This window comes from Vipera berus (genome assembly GCF_964194415.1).
Source record: "Vipera berus genome assembly, chromosome: 5".
Taxonomy (NCBI): domain Eukaryota; kingdom Metazoa; phylum Chordata; class Lepidosauria; order Squamata; family Viperidae; genus Vipera; species Vipera berus.
In genome coordinates this window covers 77,676,328-77,703,472 of record NC_138207.1, presented here as the reverse complement: position 1 = coordinate 77,703,472, position 27,145 = coordinate 77,676,328, and the positions used below count along the sequence as shown (strand labels likewise).

Here is a 27,145-nt window from a genome sequence, read left to right as displayed (position 1 = left end):
TAACGCCTCTTCTCTGCGAGCTGCATTGGCTTCCAGTTGCCCTCCGGGTGAGATTCAAGGTGCTGGTGATTACCTATAAAGCCCTAAATGGCATGGGTCTGGATTACTTACGGGAGCACCTGCAAGACTTAGCTATAATAATGAAAAAGGAAAAGACGCTTTACCCCTTAGGTCTGCAAAATATATCTGATGATAAGGAAGAAGATCTTAAAAAATGGAACATAAAGCTGTCAGGGGAAATAACACAACCTGGGAGACAAAAAATGAAAAGAGAAATTGAGGGAGAAGGTCAGTGAGAGTTGCTTAAGGAATATAAATGGGTGGAATTCCCCCCCCCCAAATACCCTCCCTAAATTGTCTTCCTCATGCCAAGCAATTTTTACAAAAATAGAAAGAAAATTCCTGGGTGATTTAATTGCTTTGGCTTGGAAAGCTACTTGGCAAAGAAAGAAAGCGAGAGTTAGACTTAAAAAAAAGAATATTTGACATATTTGAGGGGCATTATATGATTAAATATTTGTTTGAATATGATTAACAGATGACCTTTAGATATAATTAGACTTTTATAATGAAAGATATGATTTAGAATTAAAATAGCATTTTTTTCTTTTTTTGATATGGGAAATATGAAAATTAGAGATGGTTGGTATGAATAAAACTCTTAGCCATATAAATGCAATTAATATTGAGAAAATCATAACTGACAAAGATATTTCAAATACTGATGGGAAATCAAACTTTAATAGGAGCATGAAAAACAGGATATTGATTTATGAATTGATATTATTTGTATAATATTAATAAAATAGGATATTTATATTTAACTCTGTATGCATCAACAGTAGCAAGAATTGTAATTGTGTAATGAGGGGAAAATGGAAAAAATATGGGGAAGAAAGGAGGGTCAGAGAAAAAACACTGGATTGTGCAGTACTGAACAGATTTATATTGAAGAAGTTAATGTTAAATATGTGAATCCAGACAACACGCTGTCAGAGGTCCCAGTCACAGACCTAAGCCCAACAGAAAACAGGACGTTGGGATTAAAGGAAACCAGGTTTATTCGGGTACACTCTGGCTTGCGAGCTCAAAGCAGTTGCAAACAAAGTCAGTGCTGGGAGCAACCACCTCCCAGCATGCTAAATAGATGGATCCCGCCTGGGCCCACCCCCACCCACCTAACCAGCATCTGGAACAATGGTCGTGAGCGCCCAGCTAACAGCAGCCAGCCCCTGCCCTCAGCTGTCAGTCTGGCTTGGGCTCTAGTCCGCAGCAGCAAGGCAGCAAAGCAAAAAAGGGCTGATTTCAAAGTCCCTGCCATTTCTCTGCGCCAATCAGCTGTTCAACAGAGCGCTGAACAGCTGAGCTGGCAAAACCTGTAAGTTAACAACCGCCATCCATCCACTGGCATGATGGCCAGGCAGCTGTCGGTTTCTTGATGATCGCTGCACTTCAAACACTCCCCCCCAGTCAATAACCAGGTGCAAGGTGGAGGGCTGTCACCGCCGTTGCTCCAGATGCACCCATGCCCCTCCACCTTCCCAGTTAGTGGCAAGCTTGACAACTAAGCACTGAAGATTGTAATTGTTAAAAATCAATAAAATATTAAAAAAATAAATATCAATACAAATACTGACACCATGTTTTAATTTACATTTAGCTTTTCTTCCAATTTTTTTAAACTGATCTTTCTTTCAGGTCTTATTACTTTTTCAGCCTTTCCACAGCTTGCTCAGAAAACGAAGCTTTTAGTTTGCCTTGCACCTCCCTACACACTGAAGGACCTCAAGGGAACAGTAAAATATATTACAGGACTTCCCTACAAAGTTAAAAGGGTAGGTATTTCCCATAGGTTTACATTCTTATACTATTTGATTTCAGTATAGAAATATATTTTGTTATCATCTCCTGCAGTTCATAAAATTTGGAAGTAGGGTTTAAATATCGATTTAATATTCAACTCCTTTTTTCTCAGAATTTGTATGGATTTTTTTTCAAACTTCTGCACTTAAACACAAAAAATTACTTCAGTTCCCCATTTTGCTTAAGACATTATGTAATGAACATAAATGTGACTACAAAATTGGACAGAATTTTTTAAAATTAATTTTGTTTTGTATAAATGCTTGCTTTTTAAAGGGGACCTCCTACATTATTAGAGATGTTCATTTCCCCTTGACAGAATATTTGGCAAAATGTTGCTTTCCTTATTTTGTCTTTTATAAGGACGGTGGAGAATTTTACATGAAGCTACATACACAATATTTGTTTTTTAAAAAGTACTGCTGAAGAAACAGACTTGTATTTGTTTTATTTATTTTTTCTGTCCAGTTTTTTAAATCAGTTATTTCATCCACACCAGGGGTCAAACTGCTGGCCCGCGGGCCGGATGTGTCATCCAGAAGCCGTGCTCACCCCATTGCCGGCAATGGCAAAACAGTTCCGATATGTCTCGCAACGTCACATGACATCGCGAGTTTGACATGTCTGATCTACACTGATTGGACAATACATTTTCACTTAGGATGAAATTTTGAGAAGATTTTTTATCTTTAAAAAAACTCTCCAATTATAATTTCCAAATTCTTGAATAATTCCTGGAAAACATTTAGAAACCATTCTTTGCTGTTTCTACAAATAGTGCAAAAAAATTATAAAGGCCATTTTTTCATTCACCTCCACTTACAGTATTTTTTACTATTTTAAAAAATATCTATTTCCTGTGCCCCATCAGTATATGTCATATTTACTTCATCTAATTACAGGGTTTAACTTCACTTTCTCTTCTGATTAAACAAATAGAAACGACAAAGGACAAGCACCACCTTTTCTTTAAAAGTTTTCCTCTGCTTCCTCCAACAGGTTTTAACCTACCTAATACGTGTATCCCAGTGTGAAAAGAAAAACCCTCCAAGCCACTCATTTATGCCATCTGTCCCTGACCTACCAGTGAACCCCAGACAATAAAAGAAAGGCCTGCTTAAGCCTTTTCATTTATTCTAACACCTAGGATGAAACTGACTAAGCACATCTTTAGATAAAATATTGGCAAATATCCACAACTTAATTAAAAACTAGGGAGAATGCCCTTTAGAAATGAAAATTTCTCACATCCATAATAGGCTTTCCTACTCTAATCCATCACCCAGAGGTCATCACCTTGACTTACAAAAAATTAAGATTGCAAAACTTTGAAGTGCAGGAAACTGCATTTCCTCTGTATTGGACCTGGTGCACCCTCTAATAATCCTTAGAAAGCGGGCTAAATTCATGCACTTCCTAGGAACAAAAGACACTCTTCTCTATAAAAGTAACTAGTTTTTCTTTGCGACTTGTGACCTTCTTTGATTGCTAACTCTCTTACTATCTTGCTGTTGAATAAATTTTAGCTCTGCTTCTAGCAATTTTCCTGTGTTCTTTTGAAATCCTGGATCGGACTAAAAATTTATTTTTAACACCAGAAAACCTATTTCTAGTTGCCCATGTTCAAAAAGTGAGAAGAGCAGATTTTACAAGTCTTGGTTTTGGGTAGTGATCCTATATTGTAGCCTTGTCACAGAAATTTGATTTGTCCCTTTGGTATTAAAAATATAACTTTTCTAGAAAGCCTTTGAATTATGAGTTGTTATCATAGTAACAGTTTTGTGTATGTTAGGCTTCATCTATTGCATTATTGTATTGTTGTTCTTTGTCATGCATGAAGTGGTTGTTGGCATGCTTTATATTAATGAATGTTGTAATTAATACCCACTAATTATAGTGGGTAAATCCCATAAAGAAAAATTGCATGTATTTCAAAATATTGTTAAAATAATGCAGAGAATCAATGGCTAAGAAACTATTCAGTTAGAGGTGCTTCTATAAAAATTTACAGTATATTTGTATTTGTATTTGGCAGTATTTATGGGGCAATAAAGACTTTTGTCTTCTAAGCAACAGAGCAAAAAACTTCAATGCCAATCTATGCAGCTACCCAGAAATAAACAAGATTTGTATCCAAATAATGTTCTCTGCTGCGGGTTTTAATCAAAACAATATAAATGTGGTGAGTGGATTGTGGATTTTTTTTCTTTAGATAAATCAAAGTATTTATTTTTAATATGGAATTTTATGGATAACTTTACAATAATAGTATGTATTATTTCTGTAAGTGGTTATTTTTTTACAACAGGTCAAAATTTTGTTGACATGCCATTTTTTTCAGTTAGTTTTTATTAGTTAATCCTGGGTAATACTGATTGTACAGTTGCAGTTGCCATCTTGATTTTTTGTCCCCCCCCCTTTCCTGTGGACACCTTGCTTGGTGACTGTTAGCCAGTAATGAGACAGAATAAGTTTTCCTTGGCTCGAAAATTTCAAGGTCACTGTCAGTAGGAATTGAATAGGATTTCTTTGACAGAGGATTTAAAGAAATCTACCTTTTGGTTTTAAGAAGCTTAATTGATATAGCTTCCAAACTCTCAAATGTCTTAATTATTTTTTGTGTGGTTTTTTTTCAGAGTCGAGCCGATCTTTTTTTTGGAACTTACCCTGATTTTACCTCTGTGAAAAATTTATTTCATTGGACCCAGGTAAAGTTTCATTTTCCAATTTTCTTTGCAAGTTAAGATACAATAGTACTATTTGCTACCATTATATTAAATGTTTAGTGTCAGGCATACACAGTGGTGGGATTCAGCCAGTTCACACCAGTTCAGCAGAACCAGTAGCTAATTTTTTGTTACCCAGGCCTAGAACGGACTTCCAGAAGTGGCATCCACACAGAGAACTGATTGTTCACATATTTGAATCCCACCACTGGGCATACACCAAAGAAATGTACACGTCTCTGTTCTTCAAATGCTTCTTTGAAAACTAAATTCTATATCATTGTCCTTAATCCTAAAATTATTTGTTAAAATATTGTAGTGTTGTTGTTGATGGAGTATGGCTCTAGTTCAAGACCCTCATCATAACTCTGGGTTTGTCCACAATAATTTCAAGACCAACACACATTAGTGACCATGTATTAGATCTTAGATTCATTTCACAGCAGTTGTCTTGTGATCTGGATATGGTCAGATCATTTCCTGGACAGTTGCAATTGATGTCTCCCTTTGATTTTTCTGAGGATCCACAACAAATACAGATCCTTTTATCTTAAGACACAGTTACTGTTTCCTTTGGAGTACTTGATAGCTCCAATGGTATATCTTGGTGAGGAAACACAACCATTAGGGAGCCGGTCACTGCTTTGGAATCCTCCTAGACTTGCAATTCCTGCTTGAACAGCAAGAGGAAGCTGTGGCCAGGGATCCTTTGGCCACAGGGATCCTTTGGCAATTTTGGTCTTACCAGGGTGATAGGATCTTGTTACATTGACTCATACCCCATCACCACTCTCCTAGAATACTACTATGTTCTCTACTTTTCTGTACACGGGACTGCCTCTAAAGAAAAACCTCAGAACCTTCAGTTGGGCCAAAATGCATGAGCCAGTGTTTTGTGTAGTGAGTTCTTTTCTGGCAATAAGCGAGATGAGAGGTTGCAAACAGGAACATTGCTTAATTGAGGCAAACAGGAACAGAACTGAAACAGAGGCTTCTGCACAGGTACTTATGCGTTTGGCCACTAGTCAGTGGCCAATAGGTTTAAAGGAAACCAATCCCACCCCAAATCATCCAACGATCTTCTTGGAGACACCAAGTCTGGCTAGTCAGTGACCGTTACACAGACACACCCATTGAGCAACCTTAAGCAGCATTCAAACAGACACATGAAACAGTTCAAGTAAAATCCCAATACATTACACCCCTCCACCCTAGAAAATAATCTTGTAAATATGGTGGTGGTCTATGTGACCATTCAGAATGCCTGGGGGATCCAGGCAACCTCCGGTCTACCAGCTTACCCACCGGGCTAGGTAGACTTGGGTTCTTAGGTTCACTTGAGTTGGATTGACTCGAGTCCCTTTGGCTGGCCATTCCTGGTTGGCCCAAACCAAAGTCCAATGAAGTAGCTTGTCAGCCAAGCTGCTGCTGTGTTTGGGTTGACTTTTGGGTTGACTTTTCCTTTCTGGAGACCAATGTTGCACTCCCTGACTTTGTCCATCTATGACCACCTCCCCATTGTACTGACTGATAGAGACCTCAGCATGTGAACTGCCCTGTTTGTCTGCCGGTTTCCAGCTCTAATTGCGGACCTGCCATGAGGTCCTCACTTAATGGCCGTTCTGCAAAGTGCTTCTGCAGCTGATCAATATGGCAGCGAACAACTCGCCCCCCCATCCATAACCACCTCGTAAGAAAGAGGTGCCAAAATTTTGACAATATTACTTGGCACCCACAAGTTCCCATGCCCATATTTCCGGGCCCACACTCCATAACCCACTTGCAACCCCCTTGGAGCCTTTGGGCATGCAATGTCTGCTGCAACCCAGTCAGGATGCAACCTGTCCACTTTCGTGATTAACCTTCTCCCCCAGCAAAGCTCTGCTGGGCTCTTGCCCGTTGCTGTGCAAGGCCTAGTGTGCTGGCAAAGCAAAAAATCAGCCAGCCTATGGTGCCAATCCCTAGTCACAATGTGCTTGAGTGACTCCTTTGTTGTGCTCACCATTCGTTTGGCCTGCCCATTAGTCAAGGGATGAAAGGGAGCTGATGTTGCATGCCTTATGAGGTTAGTCCTCAAGAAGGCCTGAAATTCCGCCGCTGTGAACTGGGCCCCATTTTCCAAGACTATGATGTCTGGCAGCCCGTGTGTGGCAGAAAGCTTCCTAAGCACCTGGATGGTCCTAGCAGTAGTCATAGTAGATATAGGAATTACTTCCAACCATTTAGAGTGGCTGTTGACCACTATCAAAAACAGCTGTCCCTGAAAGGGCCCAGCAAAGTCAATGTGAATCCTTGACCATGGTGTATGAGTCTCCTCCCATCGGTGGACAGGGGCCTGTGGCATTTCTGGTCTGGACTGTTGACACGTGTAACACCCGTGTACTTGGGCCTTGATAGCCTTATCTAACCCTGGCCACCATAGGTACCTCTGTGCCAATGCCTTCATCCAGACTGTGCCCAGATGGCCCTCATGCAGAGACTGAAGCACACAGTGCCTTAATGAACTGGGGACAATAACCTTGCTCCCCCATAAGATGCAGCCTTTGTGAGCTGAAAGCTGGTGTCTACGTGTGAAATGGCTCTGGAACTCTGGTCCAGGGCTATTTTCAAGCCACGTGATGTGAATCCATGACAAAACTGTACTTGAAACTTTGTCTGCATCAGTTTCTGTCACCACATCCCCAGCATGGAGGGGAAACTCAGGCAAATCCTGAATTCACAAGATGTGAGCTGCTGGAGCCGGATCTGATTCTACCTGTGGCAATGGCAACCTGCTAAGGCCATCTGTGTGGCCCATGTCTTTGCTGGGTTTGTGAACCAGCCTGTAGCTGTAGGCTGACATAAAAATAGACCATCTTAACATTCTAGAGCAGTGATGGTGAAACTTTTAGAGACTGAGTGCCCAAACTGCAACCGAAAACCCACTTATGTATCATTGGGTGCCGGGTGGGCATAGCCCATTGAGTGGGTGTGGCCCATTGGGTGAGCAGAGCCCATTGGGTGAGTGTGGCAGACTGGATGGGAGTAAAAAGTTCAATCAATCAATTCCAACTTTGCAAGATCTTTTTTTTCCCCGCGAGAAGTTGAAATTGATTGATTGATTGAACCTTTTTTTTCACATGGCGGCAGAGGCCTAAAGCGAACAGGTTTTACAAAACCCAGCTGAAGGCCTAGGATTGGGGTGACAGCACATGTGCCCACAGAGAGGGCTCTGCGTGCCACCTGTGGCACATGTGCCATAGGTTCACCACCACGGTTCTAGGTGACAGTATTTGAGGCATCTGCCTATCTGTAGTAAATAACTCCAACAGTGGCTTGTGGTCAGTGAAGACCATGAATTCCCTGCCATACATGTAATCATGGAATTTCTTCACGCGGGCCACAATGGCCAAGGCCTCTTTGTCAATCTGAGCTGTTTGCATGGACCTTGGTCCACTTCCACAGGGCATTCTTGTCTAAGAGCCAGTGTAACAGCTCTGTCACTGCAGCCTTGTTAGGCAGGAACGCATGGTAAAACTTCAGGAGTCCCAGGAATGCCTGGAGCATTCCCTTGGACCTGGGACTTGGTGCCAACTGAATTGTCTTCAGCTTGGACTCTGCAGGGTGGATGCCCTCAGCATCAATACGGAATCCCAGGAACTCAGTGGAAGGGACCCCAATTTTACACTTGTCTCTTTTCAGTTTCGCTGTGCGGAACCGTTGAAGGACAGCTTTGAGCCTCCTTGCAAGCACCTCAGTAGACTCACCGGCGATGAGCACATCATCGAAATAGGGGCAAACCCCTGGAATGCCCTGGAGCGTACACTCCATCACTCCCTGGAAGATTCCTAGGGCTACGCTAACCCCAAATTGAAGGTGTTTGACCTTAAAAGCCCGCCTATGTGTCACAATTGTTTGTGCAGCTGCTGTGGCCTTGTCCACAGGTAACTGCTGATAGGCCTGTGCCAAATCTAACTTAGCAAACACAGTACCCACTTGCAGCGATACCAAAATGTGGCTAATGACTGGCACTGGGTACGCGTGCTGCTGTAGTGTCCGATTAATGGTGCACTTGTAATCAGCACAAATCCTGACTTCCCCATTGGCCTTAAGTGGCATGACAATGGGAGTATCCCATTCACCTCCATGTACAGGCTGTAGTACCCCCTGACTGACTAGCTTGTCCAGCTCTGCATCAATTTTGTGTTTTAGTGCAAATGGCACTTGACGGGGCTTGATCCTAATGGGCATTACAGAAGGATCAAACTTAAAAGCTATCAGAGGACCCTTGTACTCTCCCAGGCTTGTGTCAAAAACATCTGCGAATTCCTCGCATATTAATACTAAGTTCACCACTTGTGTCTGGTGGATTCTGGTTACTTGAATGCCCAGTGCATCAAACCAATCAAGCCCTATTAAGCTCGTTCTCTGGCCCTCCACCACAATCACATCTAGGGTCCCCCAAAACCCCTTGAATTTGACGGCTAAGGTAGCCTCGCCCTTGACAGCTACTCGGGAATTCTGGAAGTCAGTTAGAATGATGTCAGATGGCCTAAGCTTGGCCCATCTCTTGCTGCAGTTGCACACGAACCAGAAGATCTCCAGGGAAATAATGGATACAGCTGAACCAGTGTCCAGTTCCATCCTGCAAGGAATGCCTTGCAGCTCGACTTGAAGCCAAAATTTTGGCTTAACGGGGCAGCAAGCTCCAGTGTGGCAAATGCTCTGATGACTGGAGCAGAACCCTACTCTATGCTGCTCTGGGGCCCCAGTACCTCTCCTGATCAGGTCATCTGATTGGCGGTCCTTCTGGTGACCTCTACAGATGGCTGCGATGTGGCCAGTTTTCCCGCAGGCCTGACACATGGCTGTCCAAAAAAAGCAGTCCTCTTGTTGGTGGTGGATGCCACAGCCCAAACCCCAAAGGAAGGGAACTGCCTTGTAAGGGGGCTTCAGTTCCTTGTCATGGTGCCTTTGGATCTTGTTGACTTCATGGTCGGAGTCGACGTCTTCTGGATGCTTGGCATCCTCGTGGTGGCTTCCTCATGAGGAGTGCTTTTGGTGGGCTGCAACGCCTTCACAGCTCCACCAGCAGCTTCCACCATGACTTCTTTTAGGGCTTCCTGGAGCAAGAAAGTCTCTTTTGTGAAAAGTTTTTGTTGAAGCTCTCTGCTCCGGAGTCCACAGACGAGTTGGTCTCAAAGCCTTTCTTCCAAGTCCAAAAATTGGCACAGAAATGAAGCTTGTCTCAAGGCCACGATGAACTCTGTGGCCATCTTGCCGGGTTGTTGGACTCACTGTTCAAAGGCATGCCTCCACACTATCACCAACAACTTTGGTTGGAAGTGGTCACCAAGCTGTTTCTTCAGGTCTGCATAAGTAACGGACTCCAGCTGTGCTGGTGTGACTAAGTTCTCTACGATGTTCAACATTGCAGATCCGCAGAGAAGTGTTGCAGCCTTCAGGCCATCTTCGGCGACTTGGTTTGTACAGAGGTAGTTCTCTACTCTTGAAATGTAGGGTGGCCATTTCTCTGGGAGAGTGACGTCGAATTCCTCAAGCTTTCTGACTTTCACCATGGTGGAAGTCTTCGTGGCTCGTGGCTCACGTTGCCTCGTGCTGGTTCTCTTCATAGGCCCTGGGATGGGTCCGCAGGGCTGGATGGTCACTAGCGTGGCTTGCTAGGCCAACCAATGGGGGGGAATGTGGTCCCTGCCAGGCGCTGTGCTGGCCTCATCCCCTAGGGACTTTCAGCTCTTTCGGAGAAGCAGCATCCCACCTTCGTTGCCAGTGTTGTGTAGTAAGTTCTTTGCTGGCAATAAGCGAGATGAGAGGTTGCAAACAGGAACGTTGCTTTACTGAGGCAAACAGGAATGGAACTGAAACAGAGGCTTCTGCACAGCTATTTATATGGTTGGCCACTAGGTGGCAGCCAATAGGTTTAAAGGAACCCATTTCCACCCCAAATATCCAATGATCTTCTTGGAGACAGCAAGTCTGGCTAGTCAGTGATCATTACACAGACACACCCATTGAGCAACCTTAAGCAGCATTCAAACAGAGACGTGAAACAGTTCAAGTAAAATCCCAATACATTACACAGTGCATTCTCCAACACTCATTGGAGCATATTACAATTGTACTAGAGGCCCTATAGTGGCTTCCTAAAGCCTCCTCCATGCAATTTAAAATGGTTAATCCATTAAGCCAAATTACATTCCCACTAAAAGTATGTTTTCCCATAGAACTGGTACATCTTATTCATACTTAACAGGACAAAGATAGTAGTAGTTTCTTACTTTTGGGAGTGACAATGCCCAAACTATCTGTCAAATGGACAGGTGGAAAGCTTGCCATGTATCAATGCTTGTTCCTAGATAGTTGAGCCAGGACATAATGAACTCTATCTTTTGGGAGAGAACCAATAAAAAGGACTTGCCTCCACCATGTATGATCAAATTGATAAGCAAATACTATTTGAAGATCTGAGTATGAATTTTATTAAATTAGTAATATAATTGTCTAGAAGTTCCCAGGGATTACTAATAAGAATAATGCAATGGGGGAAGAGGTATATAAATATTTATAAACAAAATATTGCAAGGCAAATTTAAGGAGAGGATCTAAGGCTGAACTAGTTCTAGCATACTCATGAGAATACTAAATGGAAACTATACCCACCACTTTATTTTTTGAATAAAGGAAACATAGGAGACTTACCCATATTTTCTTGAAAGGGGAGGATATTAGAATAGTAATATAATCCAGGAGTGAGACATCAAGATTCTTTATTTTCTGCCTTGGTGTTCTTAGAAAGGGTAGAAATTAAATTATGATCACAGGAAAATCAGTTGGCATCAAAAACCTCAATCCAAGGCAACACTGAACCATAAAGAATATAAGAGAAATCTAGTGACATAGAATCTGGATAGAAAGTAGCAAATGTCCCCCACAATAGGCAAATGAATTGTTTTTGTTTTGCCTATAGTATCTCTGATTAATAAGGTGCAGAATTTGGGTTTGAGCTGATAGAATCCTGTGAAAGACCCAAGCCAAATGAAGTGGTGGGTAGGGGGGAACTTCTAAATCTACATAGCTTGAGGCTCCCTAAGATTGGATGCAATGTAACATGCAATGGAGTCAGAGATCCAAATATTCTTTATAGACCATCCCCCATTTTATGAAAAATTTTGCAAACTGGAGAGAGGGTGTGATAATGAAAATCCTTTAATTTTGAACTTATATTTGTCTCTAATTTCAGATTTTTTAAAAAATAAATGTGTAAGTTTGTTAAGCATATGCAACTCTTTCTTCTCAATTTAGATTTTTGAATCAAATGAATTTAAACATTTCGACTTCGGAAACCAGAACAAAGCTATATACAACATGGTGAGGAAAATATTGTTACAGTGCTTGTAATGGGACATGTGCTTGCATACATACACAAAGAGGTGTGATTTCCGGGTACCCATCTGAAGGGGAAAGAAATTCGGACGAAGGGACAGGAATTCAGACCTGAGTCAATAGAGAGCTTTGAACCAGCCAGGCAGCCTCATCTCCAGAAAAAGAACCCCCCGTGAGCACTGCCCGCTGAACTTTTATTCACCTCCAACATTACAAAAAACTCCATCCCTCTCATACAACATAGCATGCATAGATAATTGGATACACAGAGAGAATTTCTCAGGTGCCTCTGAGATCATACAAAAACAAAGTACTAAAAGATATATGTGAAGGCTTTATCATAGCATTTCCCAAACCTCCCACATGCCAGCCTGCCCATGAGCCAGGAGAGTTTGCTCTCACTGTAACTCAAATGAAGGTCAGTTAAGGGGGGTTGGAAAAGCAGAAGGGTGAGAAAACAAATTCTTGGGAAGCCAAATTCTGGCCGTTCCCACATCCATCTTCCCCACACAACCTTCCTACTTCCCACAATCTTGGTGACAGCCTACTCTGCATACTACTACCATCCATTTTGTTTTAGAGCACTTTCCTCCCTGCACTGGATTAATCAAAGTCTAACTGGGAGGAAAAATGTGCTAAATTAAAGCTGTAGTGCTTTCAGCCAGTTTCTTTTGTATGCCTCCATTGCAGTCTCAATTTTATCAGGTAGAACTTGTTCCTCTTCCCTAAGATCTTTTAGACAGTCTATTTATAAAGGCAGTCACTATTAAAATTAACTTTTGGTTCTAGTTTTCAAAAATATCCTTCCTTGTCCAATGTTAAAATATTTTGCTTCATTCTATAATTGTAATAAAGGGATGCGGTGGCTCAGTGGGTTAGGACGCTGAGCTTGTCGATCAGATGGTCGTCAGTTTGGCGGGTTGTATCCTGAGTGCTCTGTAACAGAGTGAGCGCCTGTTACTCGTCCCAGCTTCTGCCAACCTAGCAGTTCGAAAGCACATAAAAATGCAAGTAGAAAAATAGGGACCACTACAGTGGGAAGGTAACAGCATTCCATGCACCTTTGGCGTCTAGTCATGCCAGCCACATGACCACGGAGTTGTCCTCTGACAAGCGCTGGTTCTTTGGCTTTGAAACAGAGATGAGCACCAGCCCCTAGAGTTGGAAACGACTAGCACGCATGTGTGGGGGAAACTTTACCTTTACCTATAATTGTAAATTGAGTTTGTATTTTTGTTTAATTGTAATCTTTGGTTCCCTTTAGTTCTCTCTAGTGTCCAGATTTGAAATTCCTACTATACATTTTTTTAAAAATCAAAAGAAAAGCATTTTCCAATAGACAGGATTCTTTATAATTAATTCCAAAATCTAATTTCAAATTTATCTGGCCCTTTAGTTTGTAACTTTCCAAAATTCAAAGTTTTAATAACTTTTCTGTTTATTCCAAAATTACTTTTAAGTTCTTAAACTTGTAGTCAAAACTTTGTTTGCTAAGATTTCAAGGAAACTCACCTGGTACTGTCAATCCAAAGATTCCTAATAGCTGAAAAACAGTTAACAAGTAATTTCCAAAAATAATTAGAAATTTGCAGACATAGTATCATGTCAAAAGCATAGACTGTGATTTGAGCAAGATGTCTATTCCCTCGTCTCATGGAGCTCTATACTTGCTAGAGTCTACAAAGCTGTCTGGAGCACTTATGGCTGATTTCAAGTCCTCTTCTTGTCCAGAAAGAAAGTCTCAAAGAGTCAATGTACTTGTTGACTCTTCATTCTGCCATGATCATTGGCTCTCTTTTTTGGGCAACCATTTATTGCCTGGAAATTTTGTGAATTAGTGCATTATAACATGTGCTTTGCTATGTTAAATTATTAAATTACTTATGTACTAAATATTATGAATATAACTTCTCTATACCAAAGTATCATAATACAAATTTGTGTGTATGTATAAATTTCACATTTTCAAGAACCCCAAATAGATTGTAAAAATATACTTATCAACCAACATATTTTTAGCAATTTTTGAAAAGATTGAATTGGTATAATCTGATACAAAATATACAGATGTGATTCATCCTGAGCTACTGCTTAATTAAACCTTTAATGTAAGAGCTTTGTAACTTATCAGTCACAAAATAAGAATTATGTATCATAGAACAGGGCTTTTCAACCAGTGGTACGGGTATCACCTGTGGTACATTGGCACCTGGCAGGTAGTACGCAACCATCCTAGAAAAGTGGTAGCGGGTGAGAGGAATGAGCTGAACTTGTGGCAGCACCACACAAGCCTGAGTGAGAGATGGCTGGAGCTGCAGTGCTGTCAGGACTCAGCAGAAACACCAGGATCACCGCTTCTTCGGGGCTGTCAGGGCTCAGCAAAAGTGCCAGGATCAGCGCCAGGCTCCAGTTAGAGCTCGGCACTGATCCTGGTGCTTCTGAGCCCAGAAGAAGCACTGATCAGCTGGAATGTTGCAGCATCTTCAGGGTCTTGTGATTTACATTCAGATGGTTGGCAACTGATTCATATTTATGATGGTCACAGTGTCCCAGGGTCATGTGAAGTGACCCAAACCTGCTGCAACCACCCAGCAGATGGGGGGAATAAAAACCAAACACCCCCCGACTTCCGGTAGCGCTGCCGTGCCGAATGGTGGCGTTTCAGAAGCCGCCCGATCTTGAGAAGCGTTAGAGCACTCGGAGACAGCGAAAATCAGCTGTCCCGTGGTGCTGAAGTCTCTCCCTCGGGAGAAGAGGGAGAGACGAGCTTGTCTGGGTAGAGGTAGAGCTCCCCTGTGATTCCCTCAACCAGTTTGGGGGTTAACGGGGTGAGATCCCTCAGAGCCCAAGCTTTCTCCGCTCCCAGGATGCTTTCACTCCATAAGGGAGTGGAACTAGACGCGACAACTACATCTGCTGCTTAGATGGGACTGTGAGTATTTTTTCTTTAAGAAGCAGGCAGAGCGAAACAGGAGGATTTGAATTTTCAAGTTGGATTTTAACTTTAACTCAGACTCATTATCTTCTTCAAGTTTTAAGTTGATGGAAATGGAGTAAAAATGGCGCTGGAATGTTGCTTTCTTGTATGAACTGACAGTTTTGGAAAGTTGCTACATTTTGCAACATAGCAAGAGATACAATCTGCAATTGATTCTAACCAGTACTGGATTTTGTGTATTTGAGAGCTTGCCTTTTTTTTTACTGAAGGATAAGGAACTTTGGGAGAAAAACTTTTATTCTTTCTCCCTTCTTTTTTTTGTTTTTTTGAACTTTGATTCTGCTGGAAGAAAGAGGAAATCAAAACCTAAGAGATGGCTGCAAGGTGTGGGGGAGGCCCTACAATTTCTAAAAGTGCAATTTCTTCACCCATACCACAAGCTGCAGGGCAAACTACAATGAAACCTACAGCACAACCACCTTCCCCCCCACCACCTGCATTTACATTGGCAGATATTCAGCAAGTTGTGATGCAATCAACGCAAGTATTACAGCAAGAAATAAAGGAAACAAAGGAACAATTTGTTAATCAAAACAAGCAGATGAGGGAGGATATAGTGCTTGCACTTCAGGGCTTGGCTGCACATATTGAGTGCCTGGATGTTCATGTGGATTCAGTGATGGAGTATGTTGAGAATTTGGAAAATAAAATTATCAGTGTTGAACAGAAAGTAGACAGAGCAGAGATTAAAATTGACAGAACAGAAGATGAAGTCACCATTTCACAATATAGAGACATGGAGTTTGCATTGCATATAAGAGGTTTGAAAGAGAACCCTAAAGAAGATTTGGAATGGGAAGTGGTGCAAGCAGTGGCTCCTGTCTTGAAATGTGAACCTGAAGAATTAGTTAAAGAGATGGATAAGACATTTAGGGTTAATTCCTGGATTGCCAGACAGAAAAATTTACCTAGAGATGTAGTGATTTACTTCTCCAGGAGATCGATTGGAAATGCAATTATCCAGGCTTTTTACCTGGAAAGATTCCAAATTGTAGGCCAAGATATTATAATTTTAAAGTAGATACCCCCAAAAATTCTTAGAAAAAGGAAAGACTTCGCCTTTCTGTCTGATGAGCTTAAGAAGTGACAAATTCAGTTTAGATGGGAAATACCCATTGGATTTGTAGTGAATTATGCAGGGACGAGGTATAGGCTGAATACAATTTTAAAAGCAAAAGATTTTTATACTAAGGTCCTTAAAGCAGGCTCACCACCATCTCCTCGAGTTAAAAGAACAGAAGTAAGACAGGAAGGATGCGGTAGGCTGAGACTATGGAGCAGAGTTTGGTGTTAAAGGAGGACCCGAAAGAACAGAGGATGACTAGGGCTGCATACAAGCGTAAGAAAAGAGAGCAAAAACAGAAGCTTGTATCTGGTTTAACTACACAAGATGTGGCTGTTTCAGAGCCTGTGGGAGGAGCACGCCCAAAGAGAGCAACAGGTAATCTTCAGGCCATGTTCCAAAGGCTCCTGGTCACCAGAGATGGTGAAGTTCCTGACTTGGAATGTTAATGGCTTAAACTCACCACAGAAAAGAAAGAATTTTATTATTTGAAACAACATAAAAATGACATTGTTTGCTTACAAGAGACTCATATTGCATTAAAGGACCAAAAGTATTTGGTTAATTCCCGGTTGGGAACACATTTTGCAGCTTTTGCTCCAGACAAGAAGGCTGGAGTGGTCATTTATTTAAGAAAAGATTTTTCGGCTAGATTAATTGAATCAGACAAACAAGGGTGATATGTTAGTATTGAATTGATGTTAGAAGGAAAGAAAGTTCTTCTTATTGGATTATATGCTCCAAATCAACAACAGCAAAAGTTTTTAAAATTTTTACATCAAAGACTAATTGAATTGGATTACAAATCTGTTATTATGATGGGGGACTGGAATGGAATTTTGGACTCATCTGAAGACAAGAAGGGATCTTTTAAAAACCCTTCTAATTATTCGAAACTGCCCAAAGCCTTTTTTGATTTGAAGGAGGATCTGGAGCTAAGAGATGTATGGTGGGAAAGGAATATGAAAGACAGAGATTTTACTTTTTTTTCGGATAGACATAAATCTTTCTCTAGGGTTGATTTTATTTTAATTACTACTGATTTTTTCTCTAGGGTTAAGAATGTTAAGATTTTTCCTAGGACATTGTCGGATCATAGTCTTGTTTGTTTGGAGTTTTTTTTGCTGAAGATGGTAATAGAAGATCCTGGAGATTGAATGAAAATTTATTTACAAATGAGGTGTTCTTGCAGAAATGTAGAGAACATGTGAAAGATTTTTTTGTTATAAATATGCATAAAGGTACATCGATGGGAATGGTTTGGGATGCTAGTAAAGTTTATATGAGAGGGGTCTTGATTTATATGAATAATGCTTATAGGCGTAAGCAAATGCAAAAATGTAAAGATCTTGAGGAAGAGATTAAATCTAAGGAGAAAGATTTTATTTTGAATCCATTGGATAATAATTTAAGGACCTCGATCCATTTATTGAAAGAACAATTTAGTATGCTAATGGCTGACCAAGTAGCAACTAATTTGCGTTATGCTAGGCATAATACTTTTTGTAATGCTAATAAGCCTGGTAGGTGGTTGGCTTACCAATTAAGGAAGAAACAGAAATTACATACTATAGATAAAATAGAATATAAAGGAAAAGAAGTTTATCAACAAAAATTAAGAGGAGTTTTTTAGATTTTTATTCGAAATTATATTCTAGAGAAAACATACAAGCTTTAGATATAGATAAATATTTACAGGAAGCACATTTTCCTAGACTCTCAAAAGAACAACAACTTGAGATGAATCGCTTAATAACATCAGAGGAAACCTCTTTAGCTATTAAACAGTTGAAAGTGGGCAAGGCCCCAGGAACAGATGGATTAACAGCAATTTATTATAAAATGTTGTAGGTTGAAATGATTGAACCTTTAAAGATGTTGTTTAATGAAATTCAGACTGGAGGAGCAGTTCCTCCATCTTGGAGGACAGCCTTTGTATCATTGATTCCAAAGGAGGATCAAGACCTTACTCAACCTAAAAATTATAGACCTACTGTATATCGCTTTTGAATACAGATTATAAGATCTTTGCTAAAGTATTGGCTAATAGATTAATGCAGGTTTTAAAGCAAATGATTCATAGTGATCAATCGGGATTTATATCTGGAAGGTATATGAAATATAATGTAAGACAAATTGTAAATTTGCTTGAATATTTGGATGAGAACAACCAAGTCCCTGCAGCATTGATATTTTTGGATGCAGAAAAAGCTTTTGATCAATTGAATTGGCAATTCTTATTGAGAGTTGTTGAGGAAATGAATTTTGGAGAAGGATTCTTACATTCTATTAAAGGTATATATCAACAACAAACTGCACAAATTATAATTAATGGGGGGTTAACAGAGATGTTTAAAATTGAAAAAGGTACAAGACAGGAATGCCCCCTATCACCATTGTTGTTTGTTTTAACGTTAGAGATTTTATTAATTAAAATTTGAGAGTCCTCTATGATAAAGGGAATTAAAATAAAACAGAAAGATTATAGATTGAGAGCTTTTGCTTATGACTTGGTTGTGACATTATCTCAACCGATACAATTGGTTATAGATTTGATGGAAATTATAACTCAGTATGGTAAGGTTTCTGGGTTTAAGGTAAATAGTAATAAGACCAAGATATTGTCTAAGAATATGACTATGAGTGAAAGGGAAATGTTAATCAAATTAACAGGTTTTGAAATAGTAAAAAAGGTTAAGTATTTGGGAGTGTATATTGCAGCTTCAAATGCAAAATTATATAAGAATAACTATGAAACACTATGGTTGAAGATACAAAAGGATTTAAATAATTGGAAAAAATTACAATTATCTCTATTGGGAAGAATTGCAGCTGTTAAAATGAATGTTCTGCTGAAGTTTCTCTTTTTGTTTCAAATGATACTTATATTGAAAAAGGATGCTAACCTTGATGAATGGCAGAAGGGTATTAATAAATTTATTTGGGCGGGGAAAAAACCAAGAGTCAAATTTAAGATTTTGCAAGATGCTAGGGAAAGAGGGGGACTCAAGGTGCCTAATTTGAAATTGTATTATGATGCGGTGGTCTTGACATGGGTTAGCGATTGGCTTAATTTAACTAATAAAAGAATACTTCACCTTGAGGGTTGGGACTTGGTATATGGATGGCATGCATATTTGCTTTATGATAAAAAGGTGGACAGGGCTTTTAAATCTCATATTCTTAGAAGTGCCTTGCTGTGTGTCTGGAAAAAGTATTATTATAAGTTAAATTATAAAATACCGATTTGGGGAATTCCTGGACACGCGATAGAAGGCATATCTATGGGAGTGAGTTTGGATATGTTTTCCTATAAGGAATTACTTAGATTGGAAGGGAATAATTGGCAACTTAAATCATTAGATGAGTTAAAACAAGAAAACATAAGTTACTCTTGGTTTCAATATACCCAATTGAAAGCTAGGTGAAAGCTGGATCAGAAGGTTGGCATCACAACTACAGATGAAAACTTAGTAAAACAAATTAGAGATTTAAATCGTGCACATATAAAGAGGATATATACCGTAATCTTTTAATTGAATTGGATTCGGAAACGGAATTAGTTAAATATTGTATGATAAAGTGGGCACAAAATATCCAGGAACCAATTCCGTTGGATACTTGGGAGGTAATCTGGGTTAGAAATGTTAAATTTACTCAGGCTCAAAATTTAAGAGAATTTTTTTATAAAATGTTTTATAGATGGCATTTGGATCCCAAAAAGTTGTCTAACATGTATCCTAACCTACAGTCTAAATGCTGGAGATGTGGTAGTTTAGATGCCACCTATTTTCATATGTGGTGGACTTGTAGAAATATAAAAGCTTTTTGGATTAAAATTTGGTGCAACATTCAAAAGATTTTTAAGAGAAAGATAAAGTTCTCTCCACAATTGTTTTTATTGGGTATTGTTGTAGATTGTGATACTAAAGAAACCAATCTGATGTTGAATTTGATAACAGCAGCACGGTTACTGGTGGGACAATACTGGAAGAAGGATAGTTTGCCTACTATAGAAGAATAGGTACTTAAAGTATCGAATCTTGCAGAAATGTCTAAGTTTTCTGCTTATTTGAAGGATCATTCACAAGAAAGATATATTTCAGTTTGGAGAAGATGGATAGATTATATTCAGAATAAATATGGGACTAAAAAGTTCCACTTAGCTTATGAGTAGATTTTAGAGGGATATTGTTATTAATTTTAGTATTAGTATTGATTATATTTTTGTTTAAGTTATTATTATTATGTTTTTAATAATTTGAATGTATCTATGTTAAAGGGGAGTTAAAGCACATTATGAATTTGGTTAATTTTATAATAGATAATTTTAGTTAGAATATGATTATTATATCTATAACCCTGTATTCAGCTCTGGGAAGTGGGGGGGAAGGCGGGTGGTTTGGGATGGGTGGGTTTTGGGGATATGTATTGTAAAAAAATTTTGTAAAACTATTTAATTAAAAAAAAGAAACCAAACACCCCCCCACCCTACCCCTGCTCCCAAACCTCTACAGAAATGCTCACAACAATGAAAACCTCGGACAGGAGGAAGAGCGCCACCATGTGGGTAGGCAGGTGTCTTGCTCGGCTGTGGCTTGGGGGACACTTTTTTCAGTGCCATTGTAATTTCAAACAGTCACTAAGCGAACTGTTTGACACCTTGCTAGGTGACTGGTGGTACTTAGATGTTGCCATATCCTAAAAGTGGTACAATGAGTGAAAAGGTTGAAAAGCCCTGTCATAGAAGATAAGAGAAAAGGATTTGTCAAAGAATAGATATTTTTTTCAGATCTGGATGCATGAAACAAGAATGTTGATATTACTGAAAGATGAAATATCTGGAAATAGGAAAACTGAAGAATATTTCATATTTTGCATCTCTTCTTCCACAGACCAAGCCCCCTTTTTATAAAATAGAAGATATAACTGTGCCAACAGCTATTTGGAGTGGTGGAAATGACTTCATAGTGACTCCAGAGAACATAAATAACCTGCTCCAGCGACTTACTAACTTAGTTTTCCATAAGTATATTCCTAGCTGGGGCCATGCTGATTTTATCTGGGGCCTTGATCTCCCAAAATACTTGCATGAGGATATTTTTCATCTAATGCAGAAGTACAAATAAATATAAATGGAAGCTTTCTCTGGCAATAGAGGATAACAGCATTTTAAATTTGATGTAGAAAATAAACAGTTTATACGTTCCACATTAGTTTTGAAATATTACTATCCTCTTTTGTCAGAAAATGTCTTCCAGAACCCTTTGCTCTTATACCTCCCTTATCTACACTCTATATGTCCACACTGCTAACACTGGATGTTCTTGCTTTGACAACAGATGGAAATGTAGCCATCTTTTCTCTTTCGCTTTTAGAGTTAGTTGATACTGGGAGAGGGGATGTGGATGAGAGTCCAGTTAGTCATAACAATAATAACTCAGCCATGGGAATCAAGGTTATTGCGCCCAGAGTTGATAAAGATTTGTCGGGCTGGAGAGCTGGGGAGAAAGCAGGTGCTTCAAGCTAATTGGGGAATGTGATTTATGACTGTTGATTGGAGGAGGGAATTATGCTTTGCTACTTTGTGCCCAGGGGAGGGGAAATCAGTTTTTGGCTTTAACTATATAGTGCTGATACTTTGTTTCTCAAATAAAAGATTCTTTAAGGTAAACAATGCCTCAAAGTTCTTTTGAAGAGTTACATCTGTTGGAACCATGATGGATTAAAAACTTTCTTCCCCAGTATTTATGGTTTTTCTTGTTTACCTGAGAGGATGTTAAAAAACATGTTTCTATATGAAGAAGACATCATTATTTGTGCATTACACTGAACAGTTACTTCTCATAATTGTTTTGACAATGAAGACTTAAAGCAATGTTTCTCAATCTTTGCAAATTTAAAGTGTGTGAACTTCCAGAATTCTCCAGCCACCATGGTGGCTGACAATTCTGGGAGCTAAGGTCTATTCATCTTAAAGTTCCCAAGGTTGAGAAACACTACCTTATGTGTGACCTCAAGCATAGAGCATTCCATTAGACAGAGTTTTACAGTTATTTAAAAGCCATATTTAGGGATTATGCTAAGTCCACACCACAATATTTTGCCTGTGATGTCATTATTAAAGAGATGACTATTCATTCAATTCAGATCTCTCTGCTGAAGAGTCTTCCATACACTCAACAGAGTATGCACTGAAATTTATATACTACCTCAGCATTTCCACAGTAACACATACTGTATTATATTGTCAATAGATCATGTTTAGAAAGACAATTCATTACCACTTTGCTTTTTAAAAAAATAATTTTATTAAGAAGATAAAAACTAATACAAACTAATGTAAAGTACAAAAAAGCTAAAAGTGAAAGAGGGGGAATAATAGAAAAATAGGAAAAAAAGATACAGAGAAGTAGCTTCTGATCTTCTTTACAGCAGTTATAAATGTGATTATAAATTCACCTTTTACTCTAATCTAAGGGTACTGCTGAAATCTCTTTTTCTATGATGTATCCTGCCTAATTATCAAAACCATAAATTATAAGTTCATTTTTTTCTGTTTCATGCAAAAAGTCCATAATGGTTTTCACTCAACAAGGAATGCTAGATATTGTCTTTTCTCTGATCAAAGACAATTTAGTTACCTCATCAAATTGCATCATCATCACCAACCATTCTTCCATTGCCGGTAGTGCCCAAAAGCATGCCATCTACAGAAACCATCTACCATGAGGACGCTAAACAAGTGGAAGACACCAACTCTGACCATGAAGTCGACAAAATTCAGCGGCACCACAAAAGAGGAATGAGGCCAGCTGACAAGGCAGTTCTGTTCCCAAGGTGTTTGGGCTGCGGAGGCTGCCATCAACATGCAGATTGCCGTTTCATGACTGCCACATGCTGGGTGTGTGGAAAACCAGGCCACATCACCACTGTCTGTCGAAGTCGCCAGAGGGACCACCAGCCGGACAAGACTTTTAGGAGAGGTACCGGGGCCCCAGGCCAACACCGAGTAGGGTTGTGCTCTAGCCGCTGAAGCATTTTTCACACGGCTGCCCATTGACCTCTTAAACAGAAGTTGTGACTGCAGGTCAAACTTCAAGGCATTCCATGTAAAATGGGACTGGACACAGGCTCCGCTGTGTCCATCATCTCCATTGGAACTTTTTGGCACGTTTGCAGCCATAGTAACAGATGGCTCAAGCTACAACCATCTAATATCCTACTTACCGACTTCCAGAATTCCAGAGTGGCAGTCAAGGGCGAGGCCACACTTGCGGTAAAGGGGTTTTCAGGCCCCCTAGATGTTATTATGGTAGATGGCCAATGAACGAGCCTCATAAGGCTCGATTGGTTCGATGCATTGGGCATTCAGCTAACCGGCATTCACCGTACTCAAACAACAGATTTGTCTTCTGTCTGCAAAGAATTCACAGATGTTTTTGGCCCAAGTTTGGGAGAATACAAGGGCACTCTGATAGCTTTTAAACTTAATCCCCAGGTTGCACCAATTCGGATTAAGCCCCGCCATGTGCCATTTGCGTTAAAGCATACAATCGATGCAGAGCTGGACAAACTTGTTAGGAGGTTCTAGAGCCTGTAGACAGTGGGGAGTGGGTGACCCCCATTGTAACACTACTTAAGGCCAACGGAGAGGTATGAATATGTGCTGACTACAAGGGTACCATTAACCTGGCACTACAGCAGCACACCTACCCCATCCGAGTCATCAGCCACATTCTAGCATCATTGCAAGGTGGCTACATGTTTGCTAAAATAGATTTAGTGCTGCTGGTGGATGAGGCCACGGCAGATGCTGAAATGATTGTTATGCACAGGGGGACTTTCAAGTAAAGCACCTTCAATTCGGGATAAGTGTAGCCCCAGGTATTTTTCAGGGGATCATGGAGCGCATGCTCAAGGGTATTTCAGGGGTCTGCCTCTACTTTGATGATGTACTCATCACCAGGGAGTCCACAGAAGTTCTGGCTGAGCGGCTTAGAGGTGTCCTTCAGCAGTTCCGCGCCACGGGACTTAGATTAAGGAGAGACAAATGTAAGATTGGAGTTCTGTCCACAGAATTCCTTGGGTTTTGAATTGATGCCGAGGGCATCCATCCTGCAGAGTCAAAGCTAAAAGCGATTCAGCTGGCACCAAGCCCTAGGTCCAAGGGAGAGCTTCAAGCATTCTTGGGCCTCCTGAATTTTTATCATTCATTCCTCCTCAACAGGGCTGCAGTGGCAGAGCTGTTACACTGGCTCTTAGACAAAAACTCCCCATGGCAGTGGACAAGCTCCATGACAGCAGTTTTCAGGCAGTCAAGGCATTGTTGTCCTTGAACTCGGTGCTCACGTACTTTAACAAAAAGCTGCCAGTTTGCATTGTGTGTGATGCATCCCCATATGGGGTTGCAGCTGTGCTGAGTCACTTGTCGGCGGATGGGAGACAGTCACCCATCACCTATTCCTCGAGGACCTCGTCCTCAGTGGAGCGCAACTACATGCAAATCGACAAAGAGGCCTTGGCCATCATAGCCAGGATTAAGAAGTTCCATGACTATATGGGAGGCAGTTCACGGTCTTTACTGACCATAAGCCCTTGCTAGGCTTGTTCCAAATGGACAAGCAAACACCTCAAATACTGTTGCCGTGAATGTTGAAGTGGTCTATCTTCCTTTCAGCCTACGACTACAGGCTGGTTCACAAACCCGGCAAAGAGATGGGCCATCCAGACGGCCTTAGCAGATTGCCATTGCCACATGTGGAGCCCGATCCAGCTCCAGCTGCACACATTTTAGCAATTCAAGACTTGCCAGAGTTTCCCCTACATGCAGGAGATGTCGCTGCAGAAACGGCAGCCGACAAAATCCTAAATTGCATGTTGGCTTGGATTCACACAGGATGGCTGGAAAATAGTGGGGGCCCTGAGTTCCAGAGTTTTTTCAGTCGAAAAAATGAGCTTTTGGCTCACAAGGGGTGCAACCTTTGGGGCAGCAGTGTTGTAGTCCCCAGTTCACTCAGGCCCAGAGTTCTCCAGTCTCTGCATGAAGGCCATTCAGGCATTGTCCAGATGAAGGCACTGGCAAGGAGCTGCCTCTGGTGGCCAGGGTTAGATAAAGCTATCAAGGCCCAAGTACATGGGTGTTACATGTGTCAACAGTCCAGACCAGAGATGCCACAGGCCCTTGTCCACCAATGGGAGGAAATGCACACACCGTGGTCAAGGATCCATGTAGATTTTGCCGGGCCCTTTCAGGGACAATTGTTTTTAATAGTGGTTGATAGCCACTCTAAATGGTTGGAGGTGGTTCCAATTCCCAATATGACTACTGCAAGGACCATCCAGGTGTTGAGGTCACTGTTTGCAATGCATGGGCTTCTGGACGTCTTAGTCTCCAACAACAGAGCCCAGTTCACCGTGTCAGAATTCCAGGCCTCCGTCAGGGCCAATCTCATTAGGCACACCATGTCGGCTCCCTTTCACCCGTCATTGAATGGGCAAGCAGAACGGATGGTTCACACAACCAAAGAGTTCCTCAAATGCATTACTACAGGGGACTGGCACCACAGGCTGGCAGAATTCTTGTTATGCCAGCATACAATGCCTTGTACGGCTACTGGCAAGAGTCCCGCAGAGCTGCACGGGGGCAAGAGACTAATAACAAAACTGGACAGACTGCACCCAGATAGAATAGCCTCCGATATGGCATGCCCAAAGGCACCTAGGCATTTACAGGTGGGGGACCGGGTTTGGACTCGGAACTACAGGCAAGAGCAGTTGTGGGTACTAGCGAAAGTTTATTTATTATTTATTTATTAATTTAATTTATATACCGCCCTTCTCCCAGGGGACTCAGGGCGGTGAACAGGGCAATACATAAAAACTAGATACAAAAATTAAAATTATTAAAACATGATTAAACAATGCCCATAAAATTAATACAAATTTAAAATTATAGTCGTTTATAAAAATCCCACCCCGTCCCATCAGGCCAGGCCAGCTTGTTTAAAGAGATGGGTTTTAAGATCGCGCCGGAAGGAGCGGAGATCAGGCGCCATCCGGAGCTCAACCGGAAGATGGTTCCATAAATCCGGTGCACCCACAGAGAACGCCCTCCCCCTGGGGGCCACCAGTCGGCATTCTTTGACCGGTGGCACCCTGAGGAGGCCCTCTCTGTGGGAGCGTACTGGGCGGAGGGAAGTTGACGCCGGCTGCAGGTGCTCCCCAAGGTATTCCGGACCCATGCCATGAAGGGCTTTGTAGGTCATTACCAACACCTTGAACCTCACCCGGAAGACAACTGGCAGCCAATGCAGCTCGCGGAGCAAAGGTGTGACATGGGAGTATCGGGAAACTCCCAGTACAACTCTCGCGGCTGCATTCTGTACCAGTTGGAGCCTCCGAGTGGTCTTCAAGGGTAGCCCCATGTAGAGAGCGTTGCAGTAATCAAGACGAGAGGTCACGAGCGCATGAGTGACCGTACGTAAGGCATCCCGGTCTAGATAGGGCCGCAACTGGCGCACCAGGCGAACCTGGGCAAAGGCCCCCCTAGTCACAGCTACAATATGGTCTTCTAAGGAGAGTTGTGAATCTAGGAGGACTCCCAAGTTGCGAGCCCTATCTACAGGAGGTAATGACTCACCCCCCATAGTGAGGGGTGGGATATCCTGAATATCCCGAGATGCCGGTACGCACAGCCACTCAGTCTTGTCATGGTTGAGTCGAAGCCTGTTCCTCCCCATCCAGACCCGGACCGCCTCCAGGCACCGGGACATCACGTCGAGGGCATCACTGGGGTGGTTTGGGGTCGAAATGAAAAGTTGGGTATCATCAGCATACTGATGATACCCAACTCCAAAACCACGAATGATCTCACCCAGCGGTTTCATGTAGATGTTGAACAGGAGAGGCGAGAGGACCGACCCCTGAGGGACTCCACAAACGAGAGGCCTCGCGGTCGACCTCTGCCCCCCTGCCAACACCGACTGCGAGCGTCCCAGGAGATAGGAGGAGAACCACTGAAGAACTGTGCCTCCCACTCCCAATCCCCTGAGACGCCGCAGCAGGATACCATGGTCGATGGTATCGAAAGCCGCTGAGAGGTCTAATAGG

The 27,145-nt window shown here is 41.3% G+C and overlaps 1 protein-coding gene across 1 annotated transcript in view; it reads left to right on the top strand.

Annotated features, from left to right (window-relative positions):
- LOC308668592 (lipase member M-like) overlaps window positions 1-21,162 on the top strand; it is a gene marked incomplete at both ends in the record, with an annotated part of 42,973 nt that extends 21,811 nt beyond the window's left edge. Inside the window, 5 exons of the mRNA XM_081328602.1 lie at window positions 1,699-1,835; window positions 3,899-4,045; window positions 4,500-4,571; window positions 11,892-11,957; window positions 20,929-21,162. Coding sequence (XP_081184728.1) covers window positions 1,699-1,835; window positions 3,899-4,045; window positions 4,500-4,571; window positions 11,892-11,957; window positions 20,929-21,162 — 656 coding nt within the window. The remainder of the gene's footprint in view (window positions 1-1,698; window positions 1,836-3,898; window positions 4,046-4,499; window positions 4,572-11,891; window positions 11,958-20,928) is intronic.
- Between the last annotated feature and the right edge of the window lie 5,983 nt (window positions 21,163-27,145).